The 15,796-nt window shown below is 55.1% G+C and overlaps 2 protein-coding genes across 3 annotated transcripts; one reads left to right on the top strand and one right to left on the bottom strand.

Annotated features, from left to right (window-relative positions):
- Positions 1 to 1,558: 1,558 nt before the first annotated feature.
- On the top strand, positions 1,559 to 6,022 carry THPO (thrombopoietin). Of its 2 annotated transcripts, none has more exons than XM_051999961.1 (6): positions 1,559 to 1,655; positions 2,775 to 2,967; positions 3,374 to 3,504; positions 3,635 to 3,721; positions 4,785 to 4,952; positions 5,144 to 6,022. In XM_051999961.1, exons 2-6 carry the CDS (start codon positions 2,955 to 2,957, stop codon positions 5,822 to 5,824), a joined length of 1,080 nt encoding a protein of 359 aa, XP_051855921.1. In that variant the 5' UTR covers positions 1,559 to 1,655; positions 2,775 to 2,954; the 3' UTR covers positions 5,825 to 6,022. The 2 variants fall into 2 exon arrangements, with proteins under 2 accessions (XP_051855921.1, XP_051855920.1); XM_051999960.1 differs by lacking the exon at positions 1,559 to 1,655 and adding an exon at positions 1,992 to 2,120.
- Positions 6,023 to 8,841: 2,819 nt separating this feature from the next.
- On the bottom strand, positions 8,842 to 15,605 carry POLR2H (RNA polymerase II, I and III subunit H). The gene is made up of 5 exons (XM_051999940.1): positions 15,068 to 15,605; positions 11,815 to 11,898; positions 9,867 to 9,960; positions 9,501 to 9,584; positions 8,842 to 9,246 (listed from the first exon to the last, which is right to left on the bottom strand). The coding sequence occupies exons 1-5, from the start codon at positions 15,138 to 15,140 to the stop codon at positions 9,129 to 9,131; spliced, it is 453 nt and encodes a 150-aa protein (XP_051855900.1). The 5' UTR covers positions 15,141 to 15,605; the 3' UTR covers positions 8,842 to 9,128.
- Positions 15,606 to 15,796: the final 191 nt, after the last annotated feature.

Raw genomic sequence — 15,796 nt, 5'->3', positions numbered from 1 at the left:
CAGAGTGTAACTACAAGGCCTTTTCGGCTTCATCTGCATTCGAAACATTTTATCCATCACCTTCTTAGGGCTAGATGATTAATAAAACGATAAATCAAGGCCCCGTTTGGAGTATTTACTGATTTCTGAGCTGGAAATGCTCACACTGAAGATTTAACAACTCACTCCGGGGAGCTCGGAGCTCGGCCCAGGAGGAGGTATTCACTAACCGGAGGTTCACCGGCAGTTTTTCCCAACAGAAGTACACAGAGACCTAGTTATTTCCTCTGTCACATCAGCGAGCTCCTGTTATGTGCCAGACATTGTGCTGAGTCTTGGAGAAAGCAAACACGGGCCCTCCCCTAAAGGAGCTTCCGTTCCAATGGAACACGGGTCATTATCTCAGAGGGGAAGGCAGGTGGAGCAGAAGGAGGGAAGAAGATGAGGGAGAAGCGGGCAGAGGGGAGGGGGAAGGGCCAAGAGCAGGGAATTCCAACTGCCCAAAGTGACCGGTCCAACAAAGGTCGCTCGCCCTCTCCCTCCTGCTCCACTGGGCCCCCAAACACACCTGCATTGCCTTCCCGGGGCACCGAGTCCTAACAGGCTCGTTTTCTATCCAAGGAGCCTCCAATGGGTGGAGAGAGTTAAAAAAAGAGAAATGGGGAAGAGTAGAAGTCAGCACAGAGAGTGTCAGGGAACAAGGCGTCCCATCAAAGGATGTCATTAATAAATGTCAAAGAGAGAGAGACTGAGATGAGGGGCAGGGGAGAGAAACAGAGACAAGAGACAGAGAGACAGAGAGAGACAGAGATAGAGTCAAAGAGAGACAGAGACAGAGATAGAGTCAGAGACAGAGACAGAGACAGAGAGAGAGAGGCAGAGACAGAGACAGAGACAGAGACAGAGACAGAGAGAGACAGAGAGAGAGACAGAGACAGAGAGAGACAGAGACAGAGAGAGACAGAGACAGAGACAGAGACAGAGACAGAGAAAGAGAGGCAGAGACAGAGAGAGACAGAGACAGAGACAGAGACAGAGAGAGATAGGCAGAGGCAGAGACAGGACATTCCCCGAACCAAAACAAGCCACAGATGTGCTTTGTGGGGTGCAGCATGACTAACAGAGACGGCCTCAGATGCACGAAGACAAGGGTTCAAGCCTTGCCTCTGACAGTCCCTGGCTTTGGAAAACCGCTGAGGTCCCTTAATCTCTGCGTGCCCTCTAGGAATTCCCAACAGGAAAGAGCTCCCCTCTAACAAGGAGCTCGGAGGTCCGCTCCCTCCCGGGGTCTGCCAGGGATGGGGGTCTTCTTGTCAGGACCGTCCCAGGAGACGGCGTGGGTTCCAGTTCCCCCCCATCCCTTTCCTAGAGTAGGTGCCATGTTTCCCATTTCCTGGAGAGGAGCCCCCAAGTCCAACTGAACAAATACTCTCTCATCGGGGAGTTTCTGGAGGGGCTTTTCTGGGTGAATGGACCGAGGCGCGGCTGTGGGCGGGAAGAGGAGGGCGTCACATCCGGGGGCCCCAGTCAGTGCTCGGTGGCTCCCTGCTCTGATTGGGCAGGAGTGACCGGGACGGGCGAGTGACCCTACTGCTCTGGAAGGGTTGGGCCCCAGGGCTCTGGGTCCCCTGCCGGGCCATCTTCAGACACCTGCGCCCGAGGCTCTTCTCCACCTGGTGAGTGTGGGCATGGGGGGCTGAGGGCGGGCGGGGAGGCTGGTCAGGGGTGGAAGAGGTAGGAAGGAGGCTTTGGGGCTGGGGGAAGGGCAGTTACACTGGAGCCACTGACCTTTGTCAGGAAGCCTGGAGCCTCTTCCCAGAATGGGAGGAGCAGGCCGGAGCCAGAGCTGGAGTAGGGGGTGGGGTGTGGGGGAGAGGAGGAGGCCTCGTTCCTAAAGGCAGTTATAGTTCCCTATAAGGGGGTATAGCCCCACAGCGGCAAAAAGAGAGGGAGGGGAGCCGGCTAAAGGGAAGCTGACTCAGCCCTGGAAATCCCATCTCTGGGGGCTTGGGGGGAGGCAAGAACTTCTCGGGATGAACGTGAACCTCCCCATCACTTTCCTGGCCTGTCCCCGTCCAAGCTGAGGCCGATTTCAGGGCCTCCGGGATCTGGGGGAGAAGAACGAGGCGGAGGAGTGGAAGGTAAAGGGGGGAGGGTCCAGCCCTGTTGACAGACTTACAGGAAATCCCAATATTGAATCAGGTGCAGACCTCTTTGCACAACTTGTGAAAAGAGGAAGCCGTGTGGGGGGTCCTGGGAGGGGCTGGAAAGGGGCCTGCTGGGGGCAGGGAGGAAGGGACACACTTGGAAGTGCAGAGGCCACAGCCCCAGAAAGGAACCAAGTGGGACCCAGTTCCTGGAAGTCTTGGGGCCACAAGAGGATCCCCACTCCCCTAATCCAGGGTCCGGTCTGGGAGCCAGAGATCCCGGGAGACGAGGAGGGGGCGGAAAGATCCACGTGGCTTTTAGGTGAACGGAGAGAGGGACAAAGCTAAGCGAGCAGGGAGCTCTCTCTCCCCCTCCAGGCCTTCTCAGTCACCCCCAGGTGCTCCCACAGCCGCCCCCGAATCCTTGCTCATTCACACCCCGACCCCACCCTCCAACCGGACTCGGCGCTGGTGGAGCCTAAGCCAGCAGCTGTCCCCCCGTGGGCAGAGCCCGCCTCTCGCCCGTCCCCGTGCCCACCGGCGCCCCTGGCCGAAGCGTGGGGGAGCTCCCCGTGAGCCCCCCGCCCTGACGCCAGGGTCCCCGAGAGCCGGCCCGCAGATGCCGACGACCGCTTCTCTCGCCCCCAGAGCTCCGAGCGAGGCGTCCTGCTCCGCAGCTGCCCGGAAGGAGCCCCCAGCCCCTGCCCCCGGCGCCAGCAGCCCACTCCGCCCAGGCGCTCAGCGCTCCAGCCGCCTCCATGGCCCCGGGCGGAACCCAGGGGAGCAGGCCCCCCGCAGGGAGCCACCCCGGCAGCCCGCCTGCTCAGCATGGAGCTGACTGGTGAGTGCCCGGGCGGGAGGGGGGCTCCAGCAGGGATGATCCTTCATGGCTCTAAATCCTCCTGGAATTAGGGTTTGGAGCATCAGTCTTTGGCCGAGCGGCCTGCATTCAGACTAGGAATTTCTGGACCGTCTCCAGACTAATAATAGCTTCTATTTTTACAGCACTCTAAAATTTACAAGGCACTTTCCTTTCAATATAGGGAATGTTGTCATCGTTTTACAGACGAGGAAACTGAGGTTTACCCGGGGGAAGTAACTTGCCCAACATCATATAGTTAATGGGTGGCAGGGTAAGGATTTGAACCCAGGACCTGTGGTTTCAAATCCCTCCCACCCTCCTCAAGCTGGCAGCCACGTCTGCGTCCATTCCAACTAATACCCTCTGACTGTCCTCCTCATGCCAGAGCTGCTTGTTGTGGCCATGTTTCTCCTCACTTCAAGATTAACCCTCACCCTGACCAGCCCCGCTCCCGTCTGCGACCCCCGGCTCTTCAACAAGCTGCTCCGAGACTCTGCCGCCCTACACGGCCGACTGGTAAGACTCCTGCGGGCCCCTGCGTGGCCCCCTCCCCAGTCTCCCGCAGGGACCCGTGATCCCTCGCTCCTTGCCCCCGTGAGCCCTCGCTCCTTGCGCCCAGACTCAACCCCACGCTCCCGATTCACAGAGTCAATGCTCGGACCTCGGCCCGCTGCCCATCCCTGTCCTGCTGCCCACCGTGGACTTCAGCCTTCGGGAATGGAGAGCAAAGACGGTGAGATGTCCCAGGGCTGGGATCCTGGGCCCAGCTCCCCCAGACCCCGCGGCCAGAGCCCTTCCCCTCGGCCCCATCTTCTCGTCCGTCTTGGGCGACCGTGGCAGCCGGCCCCGAGTTGTGTAATCTGGCCTCCCTTTCCACGCTGGGTCATTCACAAATGGGAAAAGCTTCATCCAAGTCTTAATAAAATGAAACGACAAACCCGACCCCGGGCCAAGCTCTCTCCCTGCAGGATGACACAGCCCAGGTCACTCCTGGAGCAGCCCGAGAAATGGCAAGGGAGGCTTTGGGGGAGGGCAGGAGGCTCCCTGGGAGCCTGGGGGGCCCCGCGCCTCGTGTGAGGGGCGAAGGGGACCCTGCAGCCCCATCCTGCTTGGAGGAGCCCCAGACTTGCAGCGGGTCCCGTCGGTGAGGGCCCCCCCCCCGGAACTTCTAGCGCTGCTTTGTGGGCCCCGAGCTTTCTGGCCGGCAACGGTTGTGGGGACGCAGCTGCAGCCCCCAGCACTGGCCGAGGTGCCGGGCGTTAGAGCCGGGTAGCGAGGGCTGGCCCACTGACCGCCGCGTCACTCCCAAAGGGAGGGGGCTCCCCACTGCCCACTTGGGAGGCCGGTCTGGGTGCGAGCCTCTGTCGGTCCGGTTGGGCCGGTGAGGACCCAGACCCAGAAGGGGCCGTTGGGGTCCCGGCGGGGCCGGCCGCCCGTTCTCACACAGAGGCCCAGGAGCCATGACTTGCCTCTGGTCACACGTGGTAAGTGACTGGGGTGGGATCTGACCCTAGAACTTGTCTGCTTGGCGTCTGCTGGGACTCCCAGAGCTTCGAGCCCCCCGACGGCATGATGGCGGGGGAGAAGCAGGAGCAGGCCCGGGCCCTCTGGCCCTGTGACTGACGCCACAGTCAGAAACCACGAGCTTCTGCAGGGCCTTCGGGGGGCCGAGGGCCGATCGAGGAAGGAGGAGAGGGGTCCGAGAAAAGCGGGGCGGCCTTGGTTAGGGAGGCCACAGACGGGAGCGTCCCTCCCACAGCCCCTTCACTGTGGTCTTCCTGCCCCACCTTTCTCAGGAGCAGACCAAGGGGCAGGAGGTCCTAGGAGCCGTGACCTTGTTGCTGGAAGGGGTGATCGCGGCCCGGAAGCAGCTGAGCCCCAGCTGCCTCTCGTCCCTGCTCGGGCAGCTCACAGCCCAGACGCACGTCCTCCTGGGAGCCCTGCAGGGCCTCCTGGGAACTCCGGTAAGAGCCCGCTCGAGGCCCCATGGAAGTGTCTCTTCCTCGCACCATCTCCTCCCAGAGAGCCAGGAGTGCCCGGCAACGGGCAACGGGTGTCGGGTGGGCCGCATTCTCCCTCCTCGCCCCCGGGCCTAGAGACCCCTGCCCTTGTCAGAGACGTGATCTCTGGCCTTGGGCCCGTCCTCTGCCCCCAGTCTCTCCCAAAGGGCCAGACTGCAGCTCACAGGGAGCCCACGGCCATCTTCCTGAGCTTCCAGCAGCTCCTGCGAGGAAAGGTGCGGTTCCTGCTGCATGCACTAAGGCCCATCCTCTGCGCCAGGCAGGACCAGACAGCCCCAGCGACCCCCGGCAGCGGCTCCGTGCCCTCCATCAGGACCGCCCCTGGGCTCACCGACCGGACCCTGGCAGCGCTGGAAAGGGGCCCGGGGAGCTCCGCCACGGAGGCCCCCGATCCCACCAGGATTCCCGGACTGCTGAACCGCACGGCCAGTGCCCCGGACGGAGCCCCTACGCACCCGAACGTGACCGTGGGGCCCTCAAACGGAACCCAGGCTCCCTGCCCCGCACCCGCCGGCAATGCTCCGGCAGACTCCCACCCGCCTTCCAGTCAGGAGGGAACCTTCCGACCACCCATTCCTTTGGCCGAACTGCTTTCTCCCCCAAGCATCCCCCCTCCTGCACACCCCGTGCCCCCCTCTCCCTCACCCAGGGATCGACTGGGCCCCACAGCCAGGGCTCCCATCCCTTCTGCTCCCTCCTCGGCCACAAGCTCAGGTAACCCGGCTCCCGCACCCTGCTGCCTTCCCTCCCGGGACGAGACTAGGGACCTCAGCCCCCACCTACGTCCTCCTGGGAGCGGGCCGGAACACTCGTGATCCCAGCCTGGCCCGAGCCCCCCTGCCCAGCCTGGCCAGACTCTCAGAACTCGAGGGCAGGCTACAGAAACCCGGAGGCCTCCCCACAACCCCCCAGAGCCTCCTCCAGCCAGAAGGGAACATTTTTCACTGTACAATTTCAGAAAATATTTTTTTAAGCAGATAAATATTTGTCAGAAAAGTGGATTCTCCCGGAACCTTTGGTTCATTTCTTCACAACTCCCCCCCCCACTTCCTGGTGATCTCTGGTTCTCCATCACCCCGAAACCTCTACCTGCAGCTCTCTGGGGAATACAAACGGCAGGCCCCATCCCTGTAGCCTCCGTGGCTTTCTGGGGGGACCGTTCTTACAGCAAAGCCTGTGATATTCCAAATCCTCCCCCCTCTCCCCGAATCTGCTCCAATCCTGCTCGGCCACCTGCCTGGCGCCCGCGTCCGAGCGGCCCCAGAAAAGCAGGGGAGGACAGAAGGAAGGTGAGGGGGGCCTTCTGGGAGGGGAAAGTGGGATCCCTGAAAGCTGACAGGAAGTCCCGGGGAACCTCACACCTCAGCTAAGGTTTAGAGACAGCCCCAGGGAGGCCAAGGCCTGGCTGACACAGCTGAGCAAACAGCCTGCCTCCCAGAGGAAATTTCACCGGCTCCAAGCTCCCGATTCCCTCCCGCGGAGGCGGGGAGAAGTGCAGGAAGCATCCTGCCGGCTCCCCCAGCTCCCCTCCGCAGGAGGGGAGAGTCTGTGCCCTATTTCCCAGAAGCCCTGAGTGACTAAAGAGGAGCTCTGTAGGATTCCCGGCAAACTCTGCTGAGCATCAGATGATGAATCACAGAACAAAGCTTAGCAGAGCTGGAGTGGACCTAAGTGGTCTAGGGCGGCTCATTTTACAGATTAACAGACTGAGGCCCAGAAGGCATCACATGCCCCCCTCGCCCCCAAGGCCACTAGGTCTGACTCTCCTGGTTGCCCGTTTCTACTAGCCCTGCCCAGTGCTCTCTGCCATCTCCCACGCGGGGGGTTTCCGGCACGGGGAGTCCAAGATGCCCGGCAGAAGCAAGCTCCCAGCATGAACCAGGGAGACCCCCAAGAACAAGGACCAGTAAGCTCTCCGATGGAACCCCCAGGGATGCTGCTGCAAGCTGGGTCCCCAAAGCCGGGGCGGGGGGGCCGGGGCACTGCTGCCTCGGTCCCACACGCAGGGCGAGAAGGCCTTATCTGGCTATTGGAGGCCAGGACAAGGGGCGGCCTCCGGCCGCTTCCCTTTCTCGAGTGGGGCCGGCCGGGGGCAAACAGCGCGAATGCCAGGCCTGCAGGATGCCTTACTGCCCCTGCTCGGGCCTGGCTGAACGAGGTGGGGAGGACATCTCACCCCCAAAGGGTCTCGGGCTAAGGGAGGCACTAGAAGGGACCGCCTTGGAGCTGCCTCTCCCCCTTCCCAGAAGAGGCCGGCACTGACCCCAGGCTGCCGGGAGAGACGCGAGCTCCTTGCCACCCCCAAGTCCCCCTGCCCGGGCTAGGAAGGGAAGAGAAGCCGCTTCCTGCAATTTGCTTCTGGGGAAACCGGATGAGAGGCAGCGATCAAATAAAACCCTTTATGGCATATAAATGAGCCAGCTCTGACACAACTCAAGCGTGGCCGCGGGACCGTCCGATTCAGGGCGACTCACACATACACTCCAGGAAGTTCCAAGCGGAGACTGAAGGCTGACCTACATAGCTCCGGACCAAGAGCCTCCCCACTCATATAGAGAAAAAAAGTCCTTTCTAGTCCCAACTAGTCCAGTCCCGAAGCCAGCCCACACCTGGACGCCCGCCAAGCCGAGGAAAGCAGCGCCTTTCTTCCCCTGACAGCCAGGCCCCAGCGTCACTGTCAGGACACCAGTATTTCATGTGGATTGTCCCAGCGCCTCCCGGGCCGGCCTTCCTCCGGCCCACCACTATTTGGAGACCATTGTGTTCTCCTCCCTCCATCCACCTCGAATCCACTCCCATTCCTCCCCCTGACTTAAGACTTCAGAAAGCTGCTGAGATTCTCAAATACATTCATTTCCATTCCCCCCTTCCCTCCCCTCCCTTTCATCTGCCCCCCCCCAAGGGAGAAACCACAAAAACACTTTTCCTTTCTTCCTGCAGAGCTCATTCCCTTTCAACCCATTCCCCTAAATCCTGTTCTTAACACCTTCTTCACAGACTTGAAAATGGCAGGGAAGGGCCCAGCAGGCAGTATCTAAGGAGACCAATTCCTGGGATAAAGCAGCTTCCAAAGGACAGATCCCAGATGTCCCGCCCAGAATTTCTCAGAACTACAGGCTCCTGAGCTTGCTTCTCTTCATCCAAAAAAGAAAACCAGGGACTCGGGCAGTTTAAGGCCTCGGCTAACATGCCGCCATTTCCCAAGGTTCTCCCAGCCCGCAGTCTCAAAAGTTAAAGGGACATACTGTTCTGAAGCCAAGGGACCAGACCGAGTCTCCCTGGTGTTGCTGGTGCCCTCAAAGGTGTTTGCAGCAGCCCCCTTTCCCTCTTTAGTTCTTACTGGTAGCAAAAACCACTGCCTTTTACCTTCCCTCCTGGATCCCTGGCAGAAATGCAATCACTCAGCCCCCCACTGGCATTCCCATCCATCAAATGCTCTCCCATGTTCCCATTCTCCTTAGACACAATCATGCCTCATGTCCGTGTCAGAAGGCATCCACCCATGATTGCAAAACACACACACACACACACACACGCACACACACACACGATCAATTCCAGGCTATGCAAACGACTCATCCTAGACTTGAACAGATTTCCTAGAGGGAAGCAAGTGCTTCAGTAGCTATCCTGGCCAACGTGTCCTTTGCCATCCCCGGGGCTGGGCCCAGACACCCTGAGCAGAACCACACAGGCTAAATACTGAGGCATGCTGAGTGAGGCTGGCCAGAAACATCACCTCCCAGCCCTAAGTCAGATGCATGAAAAGCTTCAGGAGAAGAACCTGAAAAGGCAATTTCCAGGTAGGCAGGAGGACAAGAAGAGAAACAAATACAAAAAAAAATCACAGTTTAATTGAACCAGCACACAAAGTATCTGAAAGCTCAACCTGAGCTCTTCCTGTGGGGATCCAATGAAGGTCAGCAGGCAGTTTTCCACTTAGTTCTGACAAACCACGAGCGATCCCCAAGTCCATTAAGTGAAGGAAGAACCTTTCTCCCAGAGAACGAGGCCCTTCCTCACCCCTCCTCCTCCCGCCGGAGCCGCACTTAGGAAGAGCAAAGCCCCGGCCGGGCCCACCAGATGGGGAGGAGGGGACGGCACGAGCTCCCGCGTGGCTCAGAAAGCCAGCTTCTTCATCAGGAGGTACACGCGAGAGTCCACTTCAAAGCCATGCAAGTTGTTGGCATCTCCCTGGAGTCTCATGAGCAGGCCCCCATAAGACACGTATGCGGAGCTAAAGCAAGAAGATGCACCCAAGTCAGCCCAGGGTCCGAGGCAGCTCAACCGTGGTAGTTGTTCTCCCCGACCCGGGGCAAAAAATGGGCCAGAAAAGCCACAGCCCGGGTAGCCCGGGAAAGCGGCCAAGGCACCAGAAGCCTTACACTTACCCTCTGGCCCCAGGTTGCTGGAAGTGCAAGAGCCCACTCTGCCCTGCCCCACCCTCAGCCGGCTCTGGGACAAAGCACGAGGCTAGAAAAAAGCACTTACAGGCGGGTGGCCGCTTCTGTGGAGGTCTCGTCCCCCTCGATTCTGTACACCTTTCCATACATCACGTACTCAAACTGGTCGGCCCTGCAGTGAAAGGAAGATGCTCCTGGGTCCTGCTCCCCACACTGTCCCCTGCACAGCAAGCAGCAGCCGCTGTGCCCGGAGCCGGGCAGACGACCCCACGAGCGTGCTGGCCCGGCTCTTGCCCGGAGCAGACGGGGGCGGGATTTCCCTCTGGTGCCTCAGCTCCTGCCAAGCTCCAGGCAGCCAGACAGAGGTCACCAGCGAGGTCTCCTTAAGAGAATGTCATCAGAGAAGTGACTCAAACCCAGGTTAAAGAGCACCTGCTCTTCCCTGATCTCTCACCTGGAAGGCCGGTCGTCCGTGGGGTTATACTCCCCATCGTCCAGGGTCCCATCTTCATATAAGGTGCTAGCTATCACCAACCGGAACTTGTCACCTGAAAACCAACCACAGATTTGGTGGGGTCAGACCCGGCATTTTGTCCTTCTCCCTCTGTTCACTGAAACCTGGCTTCCTCCCGGCCATGACACCCTAGTTCAAGCTCTCTGGACAGTCCTGCTGCTTCTAGCACTGCTCTTCTCCAACCCAGGGTTTCTTCATCTCTGAATACGTCACTATTCTGCTCAAACACCCGCACTACCTCACTAGGGCCTACAGCAGGATCTCTTTTTTTCCTTCAAAAGCATTTTATTTTTCCAAATACTGGTAAAGATAGTTTTCAACATTCATTTTTGTAAAACTTTGTGTTCTAAATTTTTCTGCCTCCCTCCTCCCGCAAAAACCAAGCCATCTGATGTTACATACGGGTTATCCTTTAAACATATTTCCAATTTGTCATGTTGTGCAAGAAAAATCGGACCAAAATACAGCAGGATTTCTTAATATACACTAGGTACATCAACTTATATATGTATATGTATATGTATATGTATATGTATGTATGTATATATGTGTGTGTGTGTATTTACAGCTCTTTCAATACTATTGCTTTCCCTTTTATTTTATACATTCAAAAAAATAATTCTGAGAAGGGATTCACAGGCAGTCAAGAAAAACCAAAAACTTTAAGAACTATATAGAATAAAATACAAATTCTTTAGCCTGGGATTCAAGGTCTGCCACAATTTGGTTGCCTAATTTCACATTATTCTCCCTCCCTTCCCCCCTCTATAATCCATCATGTTTCTGTCAGACCAGACTAGCTATTCCATGAACCTGACAGACGCACTCTGAATATTCCTTCAATCCTGGAGCAAAGCTCTGCCTTCTCTACGTCCTTATCACAGCCTTTCACAAAATCTTCCTAGATGCCCCTAGCTGAAAATACTCTCTTGCCCCTGAAATATTTCTAGAGCCCTTTTTATCCTGATCACTCTTCTGGCCCTATCACAGTGTTCTGGGTATAATGCAGCTCTGTCTCTAGTACATCCTTATCTTGCTTGCCTCTCCAGCAGAAGGTAATCTCTTTGAGAACAGCAAGTATAATTTACCTCTGCATCCCCCACTATCTGACACAGTGCCTCGGATATGGTAGGAACTTAAATCTTGGCTGAATTATTATATCAATTCCTAAGTCTTCATATATTTCTCTGTCTGCTTCTTAGCTGTCATTTTTGATGGCACAAGAGTCACATGTTCATTTATCATCTGTAGTTCAGCCATCCCTCAACTGCTGACTATGCAACCTCTTTTCAGTTCATTATGGCAAATGCTGCCATTGTGGATGTCTAAGAGATATGAGTCTTGTCCTTTTAACAACAGTCCTTGAAAACACCAATCACAAAATGCAAACAATTCTGTGGCTCTTATTGTATTTGGCTACCCTGCTTTCCAAAGGATTATGTCAATGCACCTTTTCCTCAACAGTGTGGACAGTGTGTCTACTTTGCCACAGCCCCTACAATAGGGAAGAGCATCATTTTTCACTCTCTTTGCCAATTTAATGCATGCGAGGTGGCCCCTCTGAGTTACTGTGCTATTTCTCTGCTTAGGAAAGCTGAGAAAGTTGTAGGTGATTACTGATCATCTATATTTCTTCCTTGGAGAACTTCACAAAATCCAAAAATAAATCTGTAGAAAGGATTGAGGGGATGACACAAGCAAATGGAGATTTTTGTTATTTTTTTTAAAATTGTAAATAATGTTTTTAGTTTCATGTACAATCTCTTCCTTCTGATTTTGTTCTTCATTGCTTGTTTTTGTTGATGACATCTAGGTGTAGAATACAAATCATATCGCCAACAACAGAAAGAATGGCAGATTTTCTGGTCATCCTCCATCAAACACTCACCTAAGTCCACAGGATAGATCTGGATGTTAACGTCCAAGATGAGGTCCATCTTGAAGGATTCACTCTCACAGTGCAACCGGGACACTAATGACAAAGAGAAATGATTATAGAAGAGATGTTTGTAAAAGGACAGATGTCTAAGTCTCTGGATTCTAGCCCATTTTCTACAACTAATTCACTATGAACTGAGACAAATCATTTCCTCTCTTCTAGAAAATCTGATCTGTTTCTATATATGTAAAATAAGCAGGCTGAATTAAATGGATCATTTAATTTCCCTGGGGTCCTTTCCAGCTGCTGCTGTGAGAATGGCCAGTAGTGGAGTGTCCCTGTAGAGTATGTGATAAGAGCAGGAAAGATGTGGGGAGTTACATTCAAGTCCCTTAACAAGAAGGGACATGTGTATTGGGAATAGGAGTAAAAAAAGAAAAGATCTCCTGAGTTGGGGAAAACAGAGAAAGATATTAGAGGAAGGACTCTCTTGTGTATGAGCATATGAGTGTGTATCATTGTCTATATGTGTGACTTTTGTTCAGAGAGGCTATGTGAGAGGTAAGGAAAGAAATGTCTTTGCATTTGGTAGAAAGGGGAACAGTAATATCAGTGGGAGGAAAATCCCTTCAGAAAAGTATCACGAATGAGGGTCTATGAATATTGAGCATAGGTACGTTATGGGGTGGGGGGGACCTCTGAAGAAGAGAAGGAAGCAGAAGAGGCCCCAGATCACTAAGGAGACAGTTGAAACATCCCAATGCATATAAGTGAGGGGAAATTTTCCTAGAAGAATGAAAATGTAAAGGGGTCTACTCTGGAAGGAAAGTATCTTTTGGAAGGGTCAAATAACCTACCCATAAATATTTATTTAGTAAATGTGACAGGCTCTGTGCTAGAGGCTGAAGATATAAAGAAAAAGCAGTCGCTTTCCTCCAGGAACTTACAGTTTAATAAGGAAGACAAATGGGAAGAGACACAAGATAAATAAAGAGTATCTAAAATAATCCAACTTAATTTTAAGTGGTCTAACCTCAGAGGAGAAGGACCTCGCAGCTGAGAGGACCTAGAATGACTTCTGCAGAATGCTGGTGACAACCAAGCAGAATCATAAAAAAAAAGTCAAGGATTCATGGAGGTAGAAGGAGGGAAAGTATTTCAAGGACAGACAGCCAAGAGGGAGAATACAAAGGATCATGAATAAGGAACAAGTAAGTTAGCCTGGTCAAAGCTTGAGTGGTTAGAGAAGAGGGAAGTACAAGAATAGGAAGCAGCCAGGCTGTAAGGGGCTTTAAATACACACACACACACATATATATATAAACATGTATGTGTATATAACAGGGAGTCACCAGAGTGCAATGATCTGGTCAGACTGGGCTTCAGGAAAATCACTGGCAGCTACCTGAGGATGAATGAGAGAAAGGAGAAATCAAAGGCAAGGAAACTAGTTAGCAGGCTGTTGGTCACCATCAGCAGAAGGTGATCAGGGTCTAAAGTGGCTACTGACAACGTGAGAGGAGGGAAGAGTGGTTTTTAGAGCCTTTTGTATCCCAGATGCTTGGCACTTATTGCATGTTTCCTGACTGAGAAAATTCAACTAAAGTCATGTCATGGACAAAGGGCAAGATCTGGAAACTGCCTTGATCTGTGGGTGAGTGAGAATGTGTGAGGGCGAAGGACAAATGCGAAGGCTGCAAATCGAGGTGACGCAATATGGCCGTTTGAAAGAAGGGCAGCTTTGGGTGGAAAGACAGTCTGAGCCGTTTGGAACACAAGACATGAGACTTCTAGATAGTTCAAAATATCCAACAAGCAGGTGACAGGAGGCAGGATGGGATTAAAGTGGAAGGACGTTCCTCTGGACCGTGAGAAATATAATCTTGAAACTGTAGTGAGAAGTTTGTTACCAGCTCTTCATGCCCTAATACAGATGGCATTTGTACACCCCCAGATGTGCTGCCCTAAAAAACCTTGACAACTTGATAAACAAAGAAATACTGTCTTATTGCCCGTCTGGGAATGGCGTCCTTGGCGTGATAACCTTTGCCTATCTAGGATGAAATTCCTTTAGTATGACAAATGTATTAGGGAACTTTAATGTCTCTTTCTATAAATATGTGTCTCTGAAATCTTGATACTGACTCCCCAGTTCTGGTGTTCAGTCGCTAGCTAGCAAGTAACGCTCTTAAGTGTTCGTTATTCTGGCTGTCCTGTATTTGCTCTCCTCTGGGCGCTTCAGGATTTCAGGACTAACTGTATAGATCCACAGAGACAACTGATCACAGTCACCACATAAAAAGGCATTAAAAAGAGAGAGAGAGAGAGAACCTTGGAGAGTGCAAACCTGTGGAGGCGGGGTCTCCCCCATGAAATGTAAGCTCCTAGAGACCGTTTTCCCTTTCCCCCAAACATCTCCGGACTCAGCACAGTCCTTGCAGCATCCAAGTCTTGACTCGGGGCTTCGGCTCCCTACCCTCCTCAGGCCCTCCTTCTGTGAAGCCACAGGGAGATTCGACTGCTTCTCTGGGACCTCCCCATCTGGGACACCCGCCTCAGTTCTTTGCCAGGAGACAACGGCACCCTCTCCTCGGCTCCCCCACTGTCCCCAGAGCTCTCGACAACCAGGGCTGCCCCTCACACCTGCCACTGGCCTCTCTCGGTGCTGCTCCATCCTACCGCAAGGCCCCCTCCTCGTCCCAGAGGCCCTTCTGTCTGCCCATTTCCCCACGCCTCCACTTTCTCCTCGGGGTCTGACTCTCACCAGTAGCTGGGCTGGATTTCCCCTCTCCACTTTTTCCCAAAGAGAGACCAACCCCACCTAAGTTTTAGGGGCTCCCCACCTCCTGGATCCTGCCTCGTGCATTCAGGGACAGCGGTGCCTCCGTGCCGGCGCCACGCCTGACCACTGATCTCCCAGGCCCTACCCTCGCAAGTAATTATCTCCCTCTTTTCCCGCGTGTAACTTGGGGCCGACTCCTCTTCGTGACCTGCCTGTCTCAGACTGTGGACAGCTCGCGGGGAGGGGGGAAGGAAGCTCTCTCGGTATCTCCCGGCACACAGTGGGTGCTTAATAAATTGACTGGGTTTGATGACAGTGAATGAATGATGGGAAGAAGTTTCCCAAGTGGACCCGAGGGGGAAATGTCCGTGGGGGCGGGGCTTCCTATCCAAGGGGGAGGGCGACTCTTGAGTAGAAATGAGAGAAGGGGGCTCCTCAGTGACGCACGGTGGGGGGCGGTCTCCCCGGGGGGAGCCTCACCTCGGTCGAACTTTTTGCCCTCGGGATCGATATCCTTCACGTCGAAAATATCCTCGAACAGGATACCCGCCATGGCTGCCCGCGGGAGGCGACGGAGGCCGAACCAACGCGAGCGCGAGGCCGGCGCGAGAGCCGCTCGAGACCAGGGGCCGCGCGTGCGCAGAAGTGCAGCGTGCAAACTAGGGGCGGACGTCTATATACGTAATTCCGCTTCCGTCCTTCCTCTTCACCGCTTCCTGTCCCACTCCCTCTCGCCTCGGGCAGCTGGCCTTCTCGCGACCCTGCTCAGAGCATGCGCACTTCGACAAGGGGCGGGCCCCGGCTCAGCGCGTGGCTCTCCGAGCACCGGCTCCGCCCCTGTCCCTGACGCTCCTCCAGTTTCTCGGACTCCTTTCTGCATCTCGTTTCCTCACGTAGTTCCTAGTACAGTCCATGAATCTAGCCGTGTGTCCCCGAGCTGCGGAAGCCGAAGACCTTGAAAACCCCGCACCACTGCGGCTGGAGATCAAGAGCTCTCGCCGCCCCGAAATCCCAGTCCCGCCTTCCACACTCCTGAGAGCTATAGACGGGTGCCAGTCCCGCCTACAGGACCACCCCCAACCCTCTAGAGCCTATAAGAACGCTGGCAGGGTTTCCCCGCCTCCTAGATCCTCCTCCTCCCCCTGCCCGCACGGGCCTATGAAAATGCCGAGAGAGACTTCTTCCCCCGCCTTCTGGACTCGGTCCCTC

The sequence above is a fragment of the Antechinus flavipes genome, chromosome 4 (assembly GCF_016432865.1).
Source record: "Antechinus flavipes isolate AdamAnt ecotype Samford, QLD, Australia chromosome 4, AdamAnt_v2, whole genome shotgun sequence".
NCBI lineage: Eukaryota > Metazoa > Chordata > Mammalia > Dasyuromorphia > Dasyuridae > Antechinus > Antechinus flavipes.
Note: the sequence above shows the minus strand (reverse complement) of the source record. Positions and strands in the feature narration are given on the sequence as shown.